Below are 20,984 nucleotides of genomic sequence, written 5' to 3' on the forward strand. Positions count from 1 at the left end.
AAATTGCAAACAAAATAAAAAAATATTTTCAAATTATAGAAACTACAGAAATTGAAAAACAAAATCAAAAAATAAAGATTGTAGAAAAAACACCAAAAATTTATAGATTTTAGAAAATTGAAAAATGTAAAAAAACAGAAATTATAAAAAATATTGGAAATTATAACAAAACATTAAAAATGCAAAAAAAAAAGAAAATTGAAAACTAAAAAATACCATTTTTACTCTAACCCACCATTCAAGGGTAATTTGGTCATGAAAGTTGTTATTTATGCTGATATTCTGTTAAGAAGCATTAACGGTGCACTAACGGAAGGTGATCTTTGGAAAATAAAAACTTACTAATATGGTGAGTTTTAGACATTTTGAAAAGTTGTAGGAGTTTAAGAGAAATATTAAAAACTCTTGTTGAGTTTTAGACAATTTTCCTTAAAAAAAAAGTTCAAAAAAAAAAATTCTCGACTTTCTTATTTTAATATATATAGATATAATAGATATATAATATAATGTATAATGTATTATAATATGAAATATAGATATCCGAGTTGTCCCGTTGTCCGACACATACCCAATAGGCCAATACCACTGATATTTTGATCATTGATGACCTGAGAGTTCTATTCGTTCTAAATTTGCAATGGTGTGGTATGTGAAAACCTTTGCGTCAACTTGGGTTTGAAGTTTGGAGTCCTATAGAGAATATCTCAGCGTGCCCCACGAAAATTGGAGGGCGCCCTACACGTGCCCCACGTTTATATCTCAGCGTAAATTGAGAATATCTCTCGTCGTACTTGTCAATAAGAGATGATCCCGATTTTTATGGGGCGCGATTTGTGGGGCGCAAATCTGAATAAGTTTGGTGGTGGCAATTTTCGTAAATAAAAGTACACATGACGGTGAGGTGACACGAGGTCGGCCGAGATGCTGCGTCGTGCTGCCCTACTGGCCCACTGGAAAACTTGCGAATCCGCGTTGGAAAGCCCTTTTCGCCTCGCTTCAAACATTTAAATAAAGACAGTGAAGCCAAGCCGCCATATAAGTCCTCACATGTGCGCCTCACAATGGGCGCCCCACAATGTCTCACAGCATATCTCCACTTTATATTGAGAATATCTCCCGATAACAAGTACGGGAAATGATGAGACATCAGCGGGAGATAATTCGCAATAGAAGGTGGGGATGTTCTGTGGGGCGCAGATGTGAACTCACCATATACCACATAAACTGGTTTTTCTGCACGGCCAGTCTAGCAAACGAGGGAGCAAATGGTTCTGAGTGCGGTTTTTGTTCGGTATGCATGCAAGTCCTTGGCCCCAATACAAGGGTGAACGGGTTCCGGAGTTCATTTCGGAGATCCTGCTCCAACGGGGACAAACGAAGGAAGAACCCACGATGAGTGCAGGGTCTCTCTCCTGCTCTCCCGGTTTCTCCACTTTGCAGGTTGCAAAACTGTTGTTTGATTGATCTCTTAGAGATTTCATCTTATCTGTAAGAAATTCGAGCCCTTCTTCGCAAATTCCCTCTCCAATCTTCGATTCCGAACCAGATCTATTCTTTCTTTCGGAGATTTCACGTCGTTTAAGGGTTCGGATCCATCCCTGTGGATTTTTTTTCCTGTTTTTTCTTTTGGGTATTTAGATTTGTGTTGTTTGTTGATTCTGTCGTGTTTGAATATGCAGGACAGGGTTTGGGATTGGAGTCATGGCTTCAAGATCTCACTCTTGGATTTTTCTCCTTGTTCTTGTTGCCACTGTATTGTTGCCCGTCTTGCCGGCCTTTGCTCAGGTTCGTATTTTTCTTAAATATTTAGTAACTCTTTTCACCCCCTCTTTAATTTGCTTGATATTGGTATTTGCTGGATCTGGCACTTGAAAAGATTCTAATTGTAAATTGGAGTTATAATATTGCTTTATATGTATTATCTGGATTTTAGGAATCTGAGCTTGGATCTGGCAAAGACCTGTCTAACGAATCGTTGAGGGACCTAGGTAGGCGTAGCAAGGTCAGTTGACATTTTTTTTGTGTGTTTTTAGTTAGATTTAGAACCCTTACATATGTATGTGAAAATGATCTTTTTATCTGGTTATTTACTTTTAATTTGATGTTCTGGTTCCACTAATTGTATATCTTTTCATTCGTGAACCAGATTGTTCTGCACACCCTTGAGAACAATGATGCAGGTGATAAAAATGATGCTAACTTACTAAACATTGGTGGAATTTCGGAACCGTCTGGTCTTGGGATTTTTGATGCGTTCTTTGCTAGTTTTTCAATGATCATTGTTAGTGAGGTTAGTGAAGTTGACTCCTAGTTAACTAAACCTTTCCGATGTCATTATTTGTCTTGTTGAGTATTGCGATTTGCTAGTGGTAGAGCACCGGTGGCTTTTTCCTTAAATCTTTGTTAACTATTAGTCGTTGGCTCGTTGCTATGTGGTACCTAAGAATGTATTGCTCAATGATTTAAATTTTCCAGTGGACCACACACCTCCCCTTTTAAAAAAAATCTATTTATTTTGGAGTTAGTATTAGGTAGTTGGTGAACTTTAGGCTATGGGATCAGCTTTTTTTTAGTATTCATTGGACCATCAGTTGTAGTTGTGAAGTGAACTGGCATCAATCCTAATTTTGCAGCGTAATTTGATATTTACACTTATGTTATATCTAATAAATGCTTTAATACTCATTCTGCTAGATTGGAGATGAAACATTCATAATAGCAGCACTTATGGCAATGCGCCACCCAAAATCAATTGTTCTCTCTGGAGCCCTTACTGCCTTGATTGTGATGACGGTAAGTTTGCCTGTTTATTTATTTGACCTTGAAGCCATACTGATTTTTAATTACTCATAAAAGAGTTTTCTTTTTTTTTTTTTTTTAGTTTCTTCTTTCATATGTATTGTCTTGTTTCCTTGGGTGGGCATTGTGGTATGCTCTACTTATGACATGGTTCTAGAGTTTAGCCACATGTTATAGAGTACATTTTCTGTTCATTTCAGTGCAACTAAACTTAATATTGAACTGGGATAGGTTCTCTCCACTGGACTTGGTAGGATTGTGCCAAATTTGATATCTAGGAAGCATACGAACAATGCAGCTACAGGTATGTTGCTTATTGCATCCCTATGCTGTGAAAGTTTTCTTCGTTTCTAATTTTGGTTCATTTTAAACACTATAGCATGCTTTTGATATGCTCTGGAAATTTTCAGGTGAAGACAATGTTTAGCCATTTTAAATTTGCATTCTCTTTGGGTTTGTTAAAACTTATTGGCAGTGGCCAACTATGATGCTGGGACACCTGTACAAGGGTACTATATACTTCAATTTTTAGTGTAAATTTTGTGTCCAACACCTTGTCCAGCCATGCCATCCCCTTGCCATTACTGGGTAACATAGGTGGCCAATCTAAAGTAGGGCTTATCAGAAGTATACTTAGAAAAAAGGACCATTACCCAATATTGGTTCCAACTATTCGAGGTGGACTAGATGTTGACCTAACCTTCAGTATTTGCTTGCACAAACCAGTCCTTTCTCAGATTTAAACCTGCGTTCTCATTCCTGTCAGCGTGAGTGTTTTCTGTTGTACCAAGCAGTGGCTCCTATCTGGAGAGTGCTTAAGAAATAAATTTTAATATGATGTAATAATGTATGTATACTTAATTAAGCAAAAGAAAGAAAGTATGCAAACCAGAAAGGACCTTACACTACAAATTGTTCTGGCACTAAATTATGATGTCAACCATGAAAAATATTTTTCTTCATTAAGAGAAGACTTCAGTTTACTTAGTGACCCAGCAAGGAGATATTTAATTTGTACTTTTTGAGAAATTGGAATGATGGTTTGCGTATTTAAAAGGTTCTCAAAGCTTGTGTCAAAGTACTAAGAATTTGAACAATAACCATCATAAAGTGCTTAAAAATTTGAATGTTGAATCCCTAAAATTACATACTGCCAAAATAAAACCCTGAAAATGACTTTTAAAGAGGTTTAAATGTGAGATACACTACCCTTTCAGACATCACCTAGAGACTTATTTACTGTGGCCGTTGAAATATTCTCTTAAATTAATTAATATTGAAGTGTCTTGAGTGTTTGCACTTCAAACATAAGATCAAAAGTAGAGGTTCCAGTAATGTGCATGCCACCATTTTGTCAAATTTTAGACATTTATTATGTACTTATTCTCAAAAATTTCCTTGCATTTTTTACTAGAGAGTTTGGTTTCAGTTTAAATGGGTGATCGGGTCTTAGGAGGTAGATAGGTGTGCTTAGCTCACCCTGGCTATTATGAATTTAACTTTTTCCTTGTACTTTTGTGCAGTTCTTTATGCATTTTTTGGGCTCCGGCTTCTATACATTGCTTGGAGATCAGATTCAAAATCATCACAGAAGAAAGAAATGGAAGAAGTATGCCATTTTTTTTTTCAATTTCTGGATGGACAAATTATCATGCTTCTTTGTTAGCTATTATTGATTGCTAAAATTAGGAGGTTGACAACTTGCTGTTAAGTAGTTCTAGCTGTTAAGCTCTGATATTTTTTGAATAAAAAAATTATGTGCTAGGTATAACAAATTAAAAAGATTTAGGTATAAAATTGAAGAAAGGCCTAAATTATTCCATACTGATTTATTATGTCTTCCACAATTATTTAGCATATGCTCAGATGCATCTACGTATTAATGATAATGTCATGATTGTCTTTGTTTGTCAATGTCACCATGTCTTGCCACCCATAGGTTCATTCTTTTGAGCCCTTCCACCTTGAGTAATTATGTATGAACTGGGGATATTTAGGCCCATTAAGTATCTCATTGTGTTGGCAAAAACTATGTGATGTCCACTGATAAGTCTCTCCACATCAGTGTCCTTTGTCAGCCACTTAAGATTTCTCTTCTCGTTGATGTAGTTCCAGAGCTCGATCTTGTCATCCTTTAACCAGCCCACTACTATCTCAGAATCTCCTTTTATGACCAGCTTACTGATATTCAGGTCCCTAGCTCTTTTTACCCCTTCCAAGGCCGGCCATTACCTCAGCCCTTAGGGAGTAACTGCTACTATCGAAATTCAGATTGAAGAAGTGTTGAGAGGGAGGATTCCATAAGGGACTTAGTCATCTTATCTGACTGACTTTGCAATTTCCTTCTAGTTTCTTAGCAAATTATCCACTGAGAAGTCTGCAAATAAGTCCAATGATTTCAACCAATGTATTACCCTTGTGTGGACCAAGTGGTTGAGTAAGGGCTTTAAAGGAGGAGGCACAAGTGAAGGAACCAGAGGGGGAAAGGGTCTAGATTCTACTATCTATCTTTGTAGGGTCTAGAAAGATCTCATCAAGGATGCCTAGGAGAGACAAAGTATTGTCCAATTTTGTGTCCGTAATAGTTCTTCTCAAACCCAAGTTCCACCCAAACCCTAAAGTCGAGTTAGAAGGTACAAGGAAAGTGGAAATAGCTTCATTTTTAAAATTAGAGATAGCGAATAATGTTGGGAATTAGTCTTTCAAAGAGGGATCTCCAACCCAAACTTGTTCCCAAAACTTGATGAGATTACCTGAGTGTAAATCATACTTGATCCAGGGAGAAAACAAAGGCAGGATATCTTGAATTGCTTTCCAATTGTGGTCCTAGCTAGAATCCCAGAATCCCATCCATTATCTGCAAGCCCATAAATACTAGCTACTACCTTAGCTCACAACTTCTCTTTCTCTAGGGGGAACCTCCATAACCACTTTCCTGAGAGATCCAAATTCCTCTTCCTAATATTCCCAATGCCAAGACCACCAAATTTCTTACTTCTACTCACTATCTCCCACCTAACCCTATGGCCCTTTTTCTCCTCCCCTGGTCCCCACAAAAAGTCTCTTGTTAGATTTTGCAATTTGTTAGCCACTCTTGTTGGAATCTTTAAAACTGACAAGAAATAAACAGGCAAGTTAGCAAGCGTAAACCTAATCAGGGTGATTCTTCCTCCAAGAGATAAGTAATTTTTCTTCCAAGTGGCATGCCTTTTTTTAACTCTCTCCACAATTGGAATACAGAAACTTCCCTTCTGAGGATTATCCCCTAGGGGCAGACCTAGATAATTCAGAGGCCAATTAGACACTGCACACTCCAGAATGTCTGCATACTCAAAGTATATCTCTTTCCCTCATATTGATTTCAACTATATAACTTTTCTCAAAGTTAACTTTTAGATTTGACATTTGTTCAAAACGTTGTATTGCAAGTTTTAGATTCCTAATCCAATTCAGATCCCCTCCACATAACAGAATCATATCATCTGCAAATTGCAAGTGAGTGAGAGTATGCCCTCCCTACCTACCCTCCATCCTCTTATTAGGTTCCTAGAATCTGTTCTAGAGATCAAACTCCCCAGGAATTCCGAAATCAAGTTAAACAGGAAAGGTGAAAGGGGGTCTCCTTGTCTTGTTCCTCTCAATGCCGAGGAAAAATCCACCACTGTCCCATTTACCAGAATAGAGTAACAGTCAGAGACTCAGAGTAGATTGCTTTTACTGTGTGCTATAGAGAAAAAACTTTGCTTAGGACCCTCATCTTTCTGATCAGGCTTGACTGGTATTTCTTCCTAATCAAGTGTCTCTCCTTTTTTTAAGTTCTTTTGATTTAGGAAAATCTTCAAATGTGCACCAACCCCTTTCTGTCCTTGGCTATTTGTTCCTTCAGGGAAGCACACCATCTGTTTTCTTCCTCTAGCAAAAAACTTTGAGAGAGCAATGAAGGACCCCTTAGCATTTCTTTTACACTCCACCACATACCTTTTCATGTACTTGTACCCTTCCTTGCAACTTGCTTCCCTTTAGTTGCTGCCTTGGACACAAAATGTCTCACCCATTCAAGCTTCCTTCCACCAGTACTGTTGCCATCTTCATTTCCCTTATCTTCAGACTTGGTTGTCCCTTAATCTGCAGTTCCTTGAACAAGAAATCTTTAGCCTCCACCTTCAGAGATTTCCTCCACCTTGTTGTCTCCACAAAGCCTTCTAAGCACTCCATTCTTGCAGAACGGGTTGAATGAAAGCAAAGGTGTCCTGATCCTTTGTTATTCTATTTTTTTTTCTGAGTTTTTTTTTCTACTCCCTCTTTCTTGATTAAATACTAAGCTTCATTCTATTTTTGATCTTTGGAGATTGTTGATGTTATTCTAAAGAAGCATACATTGTTCTTGAATCAGAAAAAATAATAGTTGATACAGGTGTTTGACACATGTCCATGTAGTTACATTCTCTCCATTTTTTGTGGGGTTTAACTGGAGATTCATGCTGACATCCTGTTATACTGCTTAAAATTTCTCACCTCCTGTGATTATTAATAAATATTAAAGATAGAACTAAATAGTAGCTACCTTGTAAGTCATGATGAACATCAAGGGTTGTTTCTGGTATATTCTTATCCTTGCAAGCATGCTTTGGTTTGGAAAATAATTACAAAATGTCCGTCTTATTACTGTTTAAGTATTTGTTATGACTGCTGATTTCCTGTCTTATTTGGTTATCTTCATATGCATCAGGTAGAAGAGAAACTTGAGGCAGGACAAGGGAAAACACCTTTTCGCCGTTTATTTTCAAGATTTTGTACACCAATCTTTTTGGAGGTATATATATTAAGCATAGAACAAAACTTTGACTAGACTCTTGTGACAGATGAAATTTATCATCATGAAACTATTATTACAAAAAGTTATTAATGAATAATAAATCATAAAGAAGGTTGATTCAAATCTCTTGATTGGTATTAATTCAGTACTTCTCTTCAAGGCATATCTTTCTGCCTTTAATGGTTCTCAACTTTTTCTTTTTTTTGGTGCAAATATGGCTTTTTGGCTTTCTGTGCAATGCTATGCATGGAAACCCAAAAAGCATGATAGGATACACTCGGAAAGTGGCCCTTGTCTTTGTAAATTCCTATATCATGGCCAATGCGCCTTGAATGATGTATATAGTCTAAACGAATTTCTCATCTAAGTGTTCTTTTTCCTTTTTGGGTGCAGTCTTTTATTTTAACATTTCTAGCAGAATGGGGAGATCGCAGTCAGATAGCAACAATTGCAGTAAGCTGATCTCTCTGTTCTCTATCTAGTTTTACTTGTATATTTTTCTAGTTTCATGCTCTCTTATGTTGACTTCTCCAATTGAATGGGATTTGGCAATCAACATTGAAACCAACTTGACAACTCTTTAGATAAGCCTTGGGTCTTTGTTCCTCTTATTTTTTCTTGTTCTGTTCATTTATCAATGACATTTTCCTGTGTATTTTTTTTCTTTTTCTGTGCATCTATCAATGACATAATCATTATATATCTTACTGCTTCAGCTTTGAAGCACAAAATTGTCTAGCCAAAGAAGAGCTTTCGGGTTAAACTACATTTAATCAATATTTCTGGTACATGTTTGCCCACTTCTTGATGTGGCTCTAATCAATGTTAATCTAATTTAGTTTACTGCTGATACTTTACCAGAGCATCGGTTGAACTAGTGTAAACTGTTGTAATATAAGAGTTAGATATCTGCAGGGGCAAAATTGCCCTTCTACTCTTTTTTTATTTATAGCCCTTTTACTTTATTATTATGTTTAAGATGCCACCCTAATATAGATACCAATAAGGGTGCTGCCAGGCCAACTTTTTGAGCTCCAAACTTTGGACTCACTCTTCTGTTGCTTTCTTCCTCTCTCCTTATTTTTCCATTGGATTATATGGTATCAGAGCAGGAATATTGATCAGCTTCAACTTTCTTCCATTTTCTATTATTGATCCTCTCTGTTTTTGATTGGAATGTATATTACAAGAATCCAGATTGGTCTGAAATGATTTTTCCCTTTTTCTTTCATGGGATCAAGTGAATCATTCTTTGTGGTGGCTGGTGGGTGTAGATGGAAGTTTAAGGCTTTTCCAGAACTTCCGATGCTTCTTTTTGGGATCATATGATCAGTGTGAAGTAGGGGTGTGTGCCAACTGCTTGTGTAGGTGGAGTACAGGTCTGTTAGTGCAATCTGGGTAGTCAGATTTCTTAATAGATTAGTTTTGTGGTGTTATTTGATAGGAAAACCTATGTGTGAAGTCATTTTTCACTCCAGGAGCGTTTTGTTTTTGGGAAAGAAAGCGCTGCTGTCTTTAGTTTTCTGTGGCTAATCTGGTGAGACTTCTTTCTTATAGTAATCAGAGTTCTGCTAAATGGCTACTGATGATTCAGCAACATCAGGGGTCACTTCCTCTTCATTCAGCACTGGTAACAGGATGGACGGCATGAATTTCCATTGTTATCTTTGATGGAACTAATTATCTGGAATTGTCCGGGAGTACCAAGTTGCATATTACTGGAAGGAGTAAGGCTGACTATCTCACTGGCAAGGAACCAAAGGAAGGTATTGCAGAGCATGATTGGTGGGATCAGGAGAACAATATGGTAGTCTTGGCTTCTGACCTCAATGCAACTTCAAGTGAATAAATTTTATGTGGGTTGAAACTGCAAAGGAAATATGGGAGCAAGCCAAGGCTACTTATACTGAACAATGGCATTATGCTCATGTGTATCAATTATTAGCAGAGTCTACTACGTGTAAATTGGGTGACAAGCCTATCTTTGTGTACTATTCTGCTTTTACCTCGACTTGGAAGGAATTAGATCATTGTCAAACCATTGATTGGAAGGATGATAGTGATGCTATGATGCTAAGGTTGATAAGAAAAACTTGTCTCAAAACAGAGTGTTTGCCTTCTTGTTAGGTTTGAATCTAGTCTATGAACCAGCATAAAAAAATCTAGTGTATCTATAAGAGCTCAAATCCTTGGGAATAAGGAGCTTCCTTCAGTTCAGGACATATATGCACTAGTGCAGTTTGAAGAAACTAGGAGGAATGCTATTAATCCTCCGGAGGGGGAGAAAGTAGCCCTAGTAGCTAAAGGTGGTAGTAGTGGAATGAAGAAGCCTAATGTGAATAAGAAGCCAGAAGGGGATGAGAAGTCCAAACCTTGGTGCACTCGTTGCTAGAGACCTAGGCACAACCAAAGAGACTTGCTGGGACCTGCATGGTAGACCACGTAAGAAATATCAGCAAAAAACTCCTGCTAAGAAGTTTAGCTTAGCCAATATAGTAGCACAGGGCCCTAGAAATAAAGGTGTTACCATCGGACCACCTCAAGAGTAGTCTTACAAGTTCAGTTTCTTAAGGAAGATATTCTTGAGTTCATTGAGAGAACAACTCGGGTAGTGTGGCAGAACATTGCTCTAGTTAGAAGGGGTATCTATTGTTCTGTCCACTTAATTTGCTTCTACACCAGGTACAAGTAATCATGCTTCTGTCTTCCATGTCTTGTTTCTTCCTTCAGACACCCCTAGGGTCTTTGATTTAGGGGCCTCAAGACACATGACTAGTAAGTCCTCTCTCTTTTCTTCCTACAATTTGCTCTCTGGTAGAGATAAAGTTAAACTAGCAGATGGATCTCTGTCAATCATCATGGGTCCATATCTTTTCTTCCTACAATTTTCTCTCTGCCCATTTAAGGTTACACTATTTCCAACTTGTAACCCTTGCCTCTAAAGTCTAAACCAATAAGGATTGACATCCTGACCATTGTGCTTGGGCTTAGATTGGTTTTCCGTTAATGCTCCAAACATGTAATGTGGCTCGACAGTAAAGGTAATGATTTTTTCTTTTATGATTTCTAAATCCTATTTGGTTGGCGTACCACCTAGGGGTGCAAATGGATATATATGTTATTTATTTATGTAAATATATATAACACATATATATGTTATTTATTTATAAATATATTATTTATATTGCATTTTTGTAATTTATTATATTGTTTACTTTTTACAAAAAAGTGTATATATATATGATAAAAATAGTTGAAAAGATACTTGTATTTTTTGCGTTTCTTTATATAAATTGTTACATTTTAATTTTATTTTAATAATTTATTTATTTATTTTTTAAATCATATTGGATCAGATCAGATCCGAAGATTCAATAGTCTCATAGGATTCAAATTCAAATCCATGTTTATGAAATCCAGTCGAATCTTTAGATCGGACCGGATCTCCCCTTAATAGTGTCGGATTGGATTCGGATATGCCCTGATTTGAATCCGATCCGATCTATTTGCACTACTTCCCTAGTACCACCTAAATACATGGTGGGTAGATATGGGTGCTACAACACTTATCATAGTTTCTTTGCAAGATTTTTTAACAAGTTGGCAACTACATAAGGGAGAATGCAGCAATGTTTTAAAACGTGGAGGCGTGCGAGGCATTCCACTACCTAGTGATATAAAAGGCGTGCCCAGGCACATAGGCAAGGCACATTTTAGGGTAGGTGCCTTGTCCAGGAACTAGGCAGTAGGCACAACACTTTCAAAAGGCGCACTTTTGGGCTGAGGGCTCCACCCCTGGACCCCCAATCACGCCCATCAAGGCAACCCCAAACAATTCCATGTTAGGGTCTTAAATTCTTAATTCTCACACAAAAAATAATGATTTTATAATTTTAATTGCCTTTTAAGTAGATATTTTATTAAGATGAATGAATGAACAACATTAAGACCCTAACATGGACTTGTTTGGGCTTGCCTCGAGGGGCGTGGCACAAAGTTGACTCGTGGAATCTGGAATGTAATATGTTTTACATCACATTAGCTACTTGAAGTAAGGCAATTGAGGTAAAAAAACTAAAAAAGAGATCGTGGGCTTTACATGCTTGAAAATGTTTTATATGTTTGATTTTATTTTTAAATTTTCATTTGAATCTGCTTTACATGTTATGTTTATGTATTATAATTTTAGATAATAGGTTTTTTAAACCACTAATTTTAAAATTTAACTTTATATTTCTTATTAATATTATGTTTAATATTTTTGAATTTTTTATTTTGTTTTTATTTTTGAATTTCCTGACTTTTTTTTTTGGTTTTTTTTTGTATTTTTGTGCCTTGCTTCACCTCACCTTGCACCTTGCGCTTTTAAAACACTGCCACTACCTAGAGGTGTGAGGCATAGTTCAGAATGTAAGAGGTGTAAACCTCCTAAGAGGAGGAGGAGGGGGAAGGAGGAAAGGGAGGAGGAAGAAGAGGAAGGAGGATCTCATTTTTCTTTATTTTTAATAAAAACCTTTTATATTTAGAAGAATGAAGATGGGCTTTTTGTTGGTCTGCTGTTTATCTGAATCTGGTCATCAATCATGCTTTTGGTGTCTTAAGGAACTGTTACCTATAACTCAAATCTTCAAAGATGATACTTTGGACATTTCTTTTTTGAAAGTGGACTTTCTTGAGGCTCTCATGACATACTTGTACACTCTTTGTACAAAGAACCTTTTGCTTATACTTTTATTAATACAATTATATTTTACCTTTTCTATAAAAAGGAGAATAACATTTCCTATTCAGTGGGGAGCCTTATGTATGCAAATGTGTGCTCCGATTTAAATATAGCACATATTGTTGGTTTACTTGGCATATACTAGAAAAGTTCTGGTATAGACCATTAGAAGGCAGCCGAGGAGGATATGTGCTATTTGCAAGAGTTTAAGGACTATATGCTAACTTATAACTTATAAGTGCATAGAAATGTAAGCTATTGGATGAGGATGGTCCGTTGATCATGAAAGCAGGGAGAAGAGTACCGCTAGGGTTTAGGAAATGAGTCGATGAAAGTTAAAAGCCTGAAGAGGATCAAGAAAACGGTTAAGTCTAGAGGCGAGAAATCTGAGAACGAAGAATGCTGAAAGGTTAAGAGGGTTGAAGGTCTTCACTAGAGGTTGGTTCCCTTATTTACAAAAGTGGGGAAGAAAGCTTCGTGCATGAGAATGTGTTTTATCCCAGAACATTCTTAGCTTTAATCAACATATAAGAGGCAAATCTTGCCTTTTTTCCCCTAGGGACGTGCGTCCAAAGGGGTCTACAAGGTTGTTATATCATGTTCTTGGGGCCACTTAGGAAGTGACACGTGTTTGTACAGCCATTGAGTACAACTGATCATGGTTTCCCTAAATCAATAATCACACGTCTGACACCCTGAGCACCTCCAGTGTTGAGATCTTTTAACTTGGCCCCACAAGGTCTAACCTCGCTCTATTTGGTGATATTGCTTTTTGAATATATTTGTGAGGCCCTTGTCCCTTAAGGTTTTTCTCTAAAGCCTTGTAGAGCCCTACGAGGCCACATGTTATTGCTTTAGCAAGGTTTTCATCCTATTAGATCCATTGTTAGCAGATCTTGCTTGTGAGGTCAATTATGTCATGTTATGAGATGCCTATGAGGCATTTTCTTTATTTGTTAATGTTGATCCCGTTTGACACTCTTAGACCCTAAAATGCATATCCATTCTCTCACAAGAACTTGAAGTGATTGGTCATACAAATTCCAACTTTTGTTGGATATCAGGTCATGCTACCTCCAGTTATATCTTCATATTTGGTGGATGGACCCAACCCAGTATGAAGCAAATTACAATAATAACTTCTTTCATGATGGAGTTCAGTGATTTAAAAGGCACGACTAAGGCACACCTAGGTGCAAAGGTGAGGCGCATTTTAGGGTAGATGCCTCGCCCAGGCCCTAGGCACAACACTATCAAAAGGCGCACACCTGGTGTGCCTAGGCGTGCGCCTAATGTGCCTTGTGCCATGGCCCAGGTGTGCACCTTTTGAAAATTTTATGCTTTTTTGCTTTTTTTGAACCTAGCAGCTGGGCCGGGGGCTCTACCCTAGGACCCCTGACCACGCCCCTCAAGGCAAGCCCAAACAATGTTAGAGCCTTAAATTCTTAATTCTCACACAAAAAAATAATGATTTTATAATTTTAATTGCCTTTTAAGAAGATATTTTAGTAAGATAAATGAATGAACAACATTAGCAAATAGGGGTTCTTGGAGCTTGTTTGTGCTTGCCTCGAGGGGCTTGGCACAAAGGTGACTCGTAGAATCAGGAATGTAATATGTTTTACATCACACTAGCTACTTGAAGTAATGCAATTGAGGTAAAAGAGAGATTGTGGGCTTTATATGCTTGAAAATGTTTTATATGTTTGATTTTATTTTTAAATTTTATATGTTTGATTTTATTTTTAAATTTTTATTTGAATATGCTTTACATGTTATGTTTATGTATTTTAATTTTAGGTAATAGGTTTTTTAAACCATTAATTTTAAAATTTAAGTTTATATTTCTTATTAATATTATATTTACTTTTTTTTTGGCATTTTTTGGAATTTTCTGATTTTTTATTTTTATTTTTTAGCAATACCAGTAGCTTTCAATGTTGCTGTCGTGTATTAAGATGAAAACATGGTCAAATGACATTGATATCAAGTTCTTCGTTGTGAGGGAAAGGGTTCAAGATTAGATTGTATTGACAGAACATATTAGTGTTACACTCATGGTAACAGATCTATTGATGAAAGTGCTTCCACAGTTCCACCTAAGCTCTTCTTAGAGCATGTTGCATGCATAAATTTTGTGTAATTGTTCTTGTTGACACTATTTATATGTGATCACAAGATGGTTCTTGATTCTGGTTTATATCTCTATCTTCTCTCAATATGTATACACATAATGCAAGACAGAAATATGTGGGCCATGCTTAGATTGTCTAAGTATATTATGCAGGTAATTCATGTTGGGTGAGGTTATTAACCTTATAACCACTCGATGGTCATGAGTCAAATTAATAGAACTCAAGTGATCTTGATGATTTGAGGATAGTAGTTTCAATTGAACGGAATGGATACCCTTAGTTTTCACTGTATTGGGTCATTAAATGGCGATAAAGATTCATCTCAGCGAAGTGGGAGATTGTTAGAGCTTATTGTGTGGTTTGAGAAGAATCAGTGGAACCCAGTAGGTGACTGGGACTAGCTGAGGTGGCAAATAAGTCCCAAGCTGACCTAAGTATCTTCCTGGGAGAGTGGATGCATAGAGATAGTTAAGAGCAGTTGTTTTCAGTCATTGGATTTGCAAAAACAGAGGATGATGGAGCCTCTGGTTTTGCATTCTTTACCAAGAAGAAAGGTCCCTATCTAGACGGTTATGAACTCTATAAATAGATTCACACACAATCACCCATCGATGATGGTAAGCATGACCAGAGAGAAGACCTTTTGCAGATCTGAGAGGAGGCTCAAGAGGGTTGTTTCAAAGTCTTGGAATGTTAAAGAAGCAAATGGTTGCAGTATTCACATTCATAACTCACGGTAAGTCATCGGTGTTTTCCTAGATTTGTTGGATTGTATTGGAGACTTTGGGGTGTAGGACAATCAAATGTCTTCTATTTTGTGTTAGAAGCATTTATTTTGGGTTATCATGTGTTTGGAGTCTTAATTAACCCATGAATCTGTAGTTTAGACCAAGGTTCAAAGTATCGATACGCCCGTGTATCGGCAGAGGCATATCGGTACTTAAAATAACACGTGTTTGTGTTTCTTTTTTTTCTAAATTTGATTTTTAGGCTTGTTTTAAACCATATTTTTTATTAAAAGAAGGGGGTTCCTGAAACACCTGTAAATAGGCGTATTGGGACCCTGACGATACAATATGATATGCCCAATACGGGGCATATCGTATCGCAATTTTGAACCTTGGTTAAGACGGTATATTTTTGAAGTAAAACTCCTTAATAAATACAGCTTCCAATTACTTTGAGATAATAGTTTTTTTTTTCTTTTATTAAGCATAAGGTTGCAAGTCGCAACCCTGATCTTTAACATTTCAACCGCATTGCTTTTGCTGTAAAGTTAATTGGTTGCTGATATTTGTTTTTTTCATGGTTCTCATCATGGAAATTATAAATTTAATTAGGTCATTATGGGTAGTGGGTATTCCACGGATTTGATTATAAGAACCCATATTCTTCCCTTTGGGATTGTATTATATTTCAAAAACTGTCGCATTCTGTTCCGGTCTTGTGTGTTTATCCTTGCACGATTATTCTCTGGATGGCATGCTTTTGTTCAGTTAGTTGTTGATTCAAGTTTGCATCAAATTGATAACGTTTTGCAATTTAGGCTCAGTTTGGGAAGAGCGCAAATAGCCAAATAGAAATATGCTCAGTGCAAAATTTTAAATCTTGAATTTGCACTTTTCTCAAACTGAGCCTTGGGCAAAGTGCATAATAAATATACATTTCAGCTAACATGAACAGGATCGTCTCATTTCTTTTAATCCTGCAGCTGGCTACCCACAAGAATGCAATTGGAGTTGCGGTAGGGGCCACATTCGGACACACAATCTGCACATCACTTGCAGTGGTAGGAGGAAGCATGTTAGCATCCAAAATTTCACAGGGCACCGTTGCAACAATTGGGGGCCTGCTTTTCCTTGGATTTTCGTTATCTTCATTTTTCTATCCTCCACTATAATCATGATTCTTCTTGCTTGAAGTGATTTTTTACAGTAATTTTTTCCTTAACTTTTTTGCCTCGTTTATCTTTGCTCCCTACCTTTCCTCCAACTAGAAATTCAATCAATTAGATGTTTCAGTAGACAGATTGCAGCCTTATTCTTTTGTATAGTAATAGCAGATATTACTGATGTTGTCTTTTATATGATACTACTAGACATCAATGAAACTAAGTTCCAACTTCAAGAATTACCATTCTGCTTTCTTAATCATTTTTCCAGTTTGTTTAGTGCTGGGGGGGGGGTATAGATGATTTTAATAAACAAACAAATAAAATAGCTTCTGTTACATAATAAATTCTGCATTCCCTGCCTAATCAATCTGCCAAGTTCACGTTGGGGGAAAGAGCCTGTTAAGATTGAAGGGCAGTGTATAGAACTCTTCATTCCTTGCGTCCCCTTTAAAGTTTCTAAACTTTTCCCACCAAGGCATTCCTCTATCCTTCTTCGAGGTCTCAACGTCCACTGTATTATCCAACAAAACAGCGACCAGCAAGGCTACTGTTGGCGCCGAAGAGAAGATAGTATTTAAGAAAGCATTGAACTGAAAAACAGAAGGTTCGACTCAAGTGTCAGCAACTTTTACCAATGTTCGTTCACTTGGGAAACAAATAAGGTAGTATTAACTCACCCAGCTGGCTCTGGTGTTCACTAGTCCATGTTCAGAAGTAGTCCATGTTTGGTTAAAATAGTAGGGGATGGATAACCCAAGAAAAAGTGAGAGCCCAGTAATGACCAGGTTCCTCATTTTGTTCATGTTTGTGAATTGGAGGAACGATAGCCCAAGGGACGCTGCATATAAAAGAGTCGGAGTTTGTGAATCAAAGCATGAATCATGGATACATGTGCAGTGCTTGGCATTTGCAAATTACTTACTCATTAGACCGAACAGAACACAGTGGATTGCTGCAAATATGGGAAGGGGTATGGATGCAAATAGAGCTCCAAACTTTCCTGCAGGAAAAAAGGTTGACATTTGCAAACATTTATCGACTTGGTAGGGGGTAGGATAGTTCCTGACAACAGAACACACAAATATGCACCTAAGACTGAGAAAAAGATCATGAAGCCAGCTGATATTTGTATTACTCGGCGGCTTCCAACCCGGGATAGCCCAAGCAGTCCCACATTCTCTCTGAAACCATATTGAGAGTTGGTCAGTCTTGAGATATGAACACAAATTCTCGGGGGGGGGGGGATGAAGAGATGGGTTACTTACATTGATACAGTTGATCCAGTTCCCGTTCCAAAGAGGCCATCAAGCAAGACTCCAATTCCCTGTCAAGATTGTTAGTTCTGCCTTGAGAATGGAATTTATGGGAAATTTAATCAAGCCCATAAATTCATATTTCTTAATGGAATTTACCGTCTGTCTACCTGCCATCCAATGCCTCGGCTCAGTACATATGCAGGAGGGGGAGTAGCCATAGCAAAGCGTGATGCAGCAATATATGCACCAGTGGACTGCAATGAAAGTATACACAATGAGAAAATATGCAATAATGGCAAAAATTTGTCCATGGCAATGTGAGCCATATTACCTCAATCTGAGAAACGATGGCCGCTGCCATCATTGCAAATGCATGACCGGCATTGAACGTTGGCGGGCCCCATTCGAGAGGGTAAGGAATCTTGATCCATGGGGAAGAGGACAACAGATGGGAGCTGTCTGTGCGGCAGTGAAGCTTAGTTTCGTGTGATACATGTTTGTAGGCTCCAACTATGGTCAAGAGAAAGGCGTATGCCCATATTAAGCTTATGCTTATAAGAATGCTGAAGCGTTCAAACAGTGGAATTTCCCTCCATGTCTTGATGTGTTTGAGATACTGCATTTCAGCCAAAACCATACAAGCGCCAGTATGAATCATCAACACAATGTAGCTCTCAAAGCCTCATACCAAAATATAATGCACTTGTGTTGAAGAGTGTCTGAGTGTTGATTCATCTGAGTTGGGAAGGTATGGATGGTTGATACTTTCTTAGTTGTGGTATTAACACCAATAGATTATTTGGCAATACTCTTAGTCCTTGGTTGATTCAGAAAATGGTATCCATTTTCCCACTAGGCCTGCAAATGGTATCCATTTGTCCAGATTTAAATTTGAATCCCAAATTTGAATCCCATCCAATAAAGGCAATCTGATCCATGATCCATTATGATCTGTTTCGATAGTAATTAATTTATCTCTAATAATCAATATGCATCTATTAGCAAAGTTGGTTTGGATGCTGTATGTTTACTGGATAGTCATAGGCTCTCAAGTCCCACACAGTATCAATGTCATTTTCAATTCTAATTTTTGGTAGGAAATTAATGGTACTCTATTGGAATCTGATCTGAGATCAATCCAAATTTGATAGGATAAGATCCAATTGGAGTTATCTGATTCAATCCAATCCCTTTGCAGCCCTAACTAATTCTCAGGCCCATGAATAACTCAGATCTGTTCATTTTCATACCAACCAACCACACCATCCTCAACCAAAGGAGTCTGCAATGCTGTGCTAAAGCAGTGTTTTGCAAGGACATACCAGGTAAAGCCCAACAAGTGTGAGAAGCATTGGAACTCCTATTTCTACACATTCTCCAACCTGCAAAAACATCCATCTCGTATGAGTATATATCAACTGAGAAAAGGGTAAGTTGATATTTGCAAGAAAGAAGCAGACAGTGGAATCACCTTAGGAAAGCCATGTTCCAGTAGTTCCAAGCCAACTAGGCACATTACAACTGACATGCTTAGAGGACTGAAAAACCTGCTCCAAATGAAAAGTTAACAGGTTTTTTAGTGGCATTATCTAATAATATTTCTAAGAGAGAAAAGATTGCAGACATTACCTTGAAAAAATACCCCAGAGCTGACTATATCCCAAGACAATCTGCAAGCTTGAACCTATAATAATTGCTCCTTGAATTGCCCTCATTGTCTGTATAAACCTCTGCAAGACAACATTGAGAATGCTGATGGAAATGAGAATACATGTACTTCTGAAGCAATGAAGAAAGGGCAAGTGGTCTGTTTATGCAGTCTTACTTCATTAGAGTCTGGAATCCTTTGCAGCTTTGGATCACCTATAATCGAGAGGACAGGCACCACAAAAGAATATGAACCACCAACAATGACAGGCAAGCGGGTACCAAACAGTGTCTGAAGAAGAGTCTTAATGCCGGCTACAAACAGAAGTGTTTGTATGACCCTTGCTTTGTCACCATCTGTGCCCCCCATCAGTGGGACCAGAAATGAAGGTATCATCACAGATGTTCCAAGTATCACAATGTAGTTTTGAAATGCCAAGAGAATTGTCTGGTCTGCAAGAGAATTGTTAGATTGAGTTGGTTCATATATCCCATCTCATCAAAGGAGGTCAAACAGTTTTTGTTGATGGGTCAGATGGAAACTTTAGATAAGATTGATAAGGAAATTAGATATTAGAAGCTCTCACTCACCCAAAGGAGGGTTTGAATCGATGCAGTAGTCCAGATCCTGCATTTGTTCCTTGGGAGGATGATTAATGTCGCCCATGACGCTCACCACCTTTCACCTAAACTGTTTTCAAGCAGGGTTGGCAAACTTCCGGTTCTTGTTTACAGTGGTTCTTCCTGAATCCAGAAGGCACAAACAGATTCCAAAAGAATCCTGATTACCCCTCGTAAGAACTTGGAGAAATTTAAGAAACTAAAATTATTTCTTTCAAGCAAAAGAATCATAAAAGAGATGCAAGCTTTGAAAAATAATAATGAACTGTAGAATAGAAGAGCTCAACATTAAAAAAAATAGAGAAAAAGAAGAATCATTAGACTAAAAGATGAAGGAATACAAAGATATGATTTGCAAACAAGGATATTAAAGTAAAGAAGAACCCACATTGTCCCTTGTTAGCATCTCAGTCTAAGTAAAAAATGCAATAAAAACATCTGATCTTTTATCTGATATATACCTCCTTTAGTCCTTTACAGTTGAAGAAACTAGTTTAGTCCAATCATTTATCAGAACCAAACCATCCTAGAAGAAGCTTAGAGAACTCAGAATACCAAACAAACCTGTTGGAAGAATCTCAGCAGCTCAGATTTATCTCTCCACTTCTCTCTTAGAGAACTAATGCCCACAAATCCCTGTCCTCTACTGTTTATTATCCTCAATGAACCTGCATGGGACGACTCACTGAGTATTGTATTACACAGTTCTTTGTCTCCTCCTAAATTCCTTTCTGATTGCTCAAACAATCACTGTTTCAGCTACCCACCTCTGCAACCAAATTAAATTGGTTAGAAGAAAAGACAGAAACCATTAAAACGGCAGGCTTTGTTGCGTGAATTACAGGAGTTTGTCATACCATTGGTAAAGCAGCCTACGTGAATGTGACAAATGGAGTACTGGTTCAAACTTGAGAGAGAGAGATTGAATTTGTACAGTTGGGTTTCCAGATTAGGCTCGGACTCTGTTGGAAACTGCTGACACGGTAAGCTGTAGAGTTCATTCATTGTTCTTTGGGATCCTTGAAAAAGGAAAAAACAAAAGAATTCAAATTAGAACGGCAGCATAAATGTGCCAACGTTCCGTTCCTTATTT

General features: G+C 37.5%; 2 protein-coding genes across 3 annotated transcripts; one reads left to right on the forward strand and one right to left on the reverse strand.

Annotated features, from left to right (window-relative positions):
• The first annotated feature begins 1,252 nt into the window (after positions 1 to 1,252).
• Positions 1,253 to 16,609, forward strand: LOC104589360 (GDT1-like protein 4). Its single transcript, XM_019196326.2, has 10 exons — positions 1,253 to 1,584; positions 1,680 to 1,785; positions 1,934 to 2,002; positions 2,147 to 2,290; positions 2,695 to 2,793; positions 3,031 to 3,103; positions 4,323 to 4,408; positions 7,529 to 7,612; positions 8,009 to 8,068; positions 16,185 to 16,609. Exons 2-10 carry the CDS (start codon positions 1,702 to 1,704, stop codon positions 16,371 to 16,373), a joined length of 888 nt encoding a protein of 295 aa, XP_019051871.1. The 5' UTR covers positions 1,253 to 1,584; positions 1,680 to 1,701; the 3' UTR covers positions 16,374 to 16,609.
• Positions 16,585 to 20,602, reverse strand: LOC104589359 (nucleobase-ascorbate transporter 1-like). 2 transcript variants are annotated; one of them, XM_010247656.3, is made up of 13 exons: positions 20,456 to 20,602; positions 19,862 to 20,014; positions 19,449 to 19,723; positions 19,253 to 19,353; positions 19,095 to 19,170; positions 18,946 to 19,005; positions 17,955 to 18,239; positions 17,791 to 17,877; positions 17,633 to 17,691; positions 17,457 to 17,548; positions 17,290 to 17,367; positions 17,045 to 17,205; positions 16,585 to 16,957 (listed from the first exon to the last, which is right to left on the reverse strand). In XM_010247656.3, exons 2-13 carry the CDS (start codon positions 19,935 to 19,937, stop codon positions 16,745 to 16,747), a joined length of 1,563 nt encoding a protein of 520 aa, XP_010245958.1. In that variant the 5' UTR covers positions 19,938 to 20,014; positions 20,456 to 20,602; the 3' UTR covers positions 16,585 to 16,744. The 2 variants fall into 2 exon arrangements, with proteins under 2 accessions (XP_010245958.1, XP_010245959.1); XM_010247657.3 differs by having other exon boundaries at positions 20,353 to 20,499.
• Between the last annotated feature and the right edge of the window lie 382 nt (positions 20,603 to 20,984).

The sequence above is a fragment of the Nelumbo nucifera genome, chromosome 1 (genome assembly GCF_055504915.1).
Source record: "Nelumbo nucifera cultivar China Antique chromosome 1, China Antique-T2T, whole genome shotgun sequence".
NCBI classification, from domain to species: domain Eukaryota; kingdom Viridiplantae; phylum Streptophyta; class Magnoliopsida; order Proteales; family Nelumbonaceae; genus Nelumbo; species Nelumbo nucifera.

Bases quoted from the DNA above. Each gene is read 5' to 3' on its own strand.
- LOC104589359 (XM_010247656.3), bottom strand. From the start codon at position 19,937: ATGGGCGACATTAATCATCCTCCCAAGGAACAAATGCAGGATCTGGAC. The intron at 19,354-19,448 runs GTAAGACTGCAT...GTTGTCTTGCAG, and splicing joins GGATTCCAGACTCTAATGAA to AGGTTTATACAGACAATGAG. The intron at 18,240-18,945 runs GTATGTCCTTGC...GCTGAAATGCAG, and splicing joins CACTTGTTGGGCTTTACCTG to TATCTCAAACACATCAAGAC.
- LOC104589360 (XM_019196326.2), top strand. From the start codon at position 1,702: ATGGCTTCAAGATCTCACTCTTGGATTTTTCTCCTTGTTCTTGTTGCC. The intron at 1,786-1,933 runs GTTCGTATTTTT...TCTGGATTTTAG, and splicing joins TCTTGCCGGCCTTTGCTCAG to GAATCTGAGCTTGGATCTGG. The intron at 2,794-3,030 runs GTAAGTTTGCCT...GAACTGGGATAG, and splicing joins CTGCCTTGATTGTGATGACG to GTTCTCTCCACTGGACTTGG.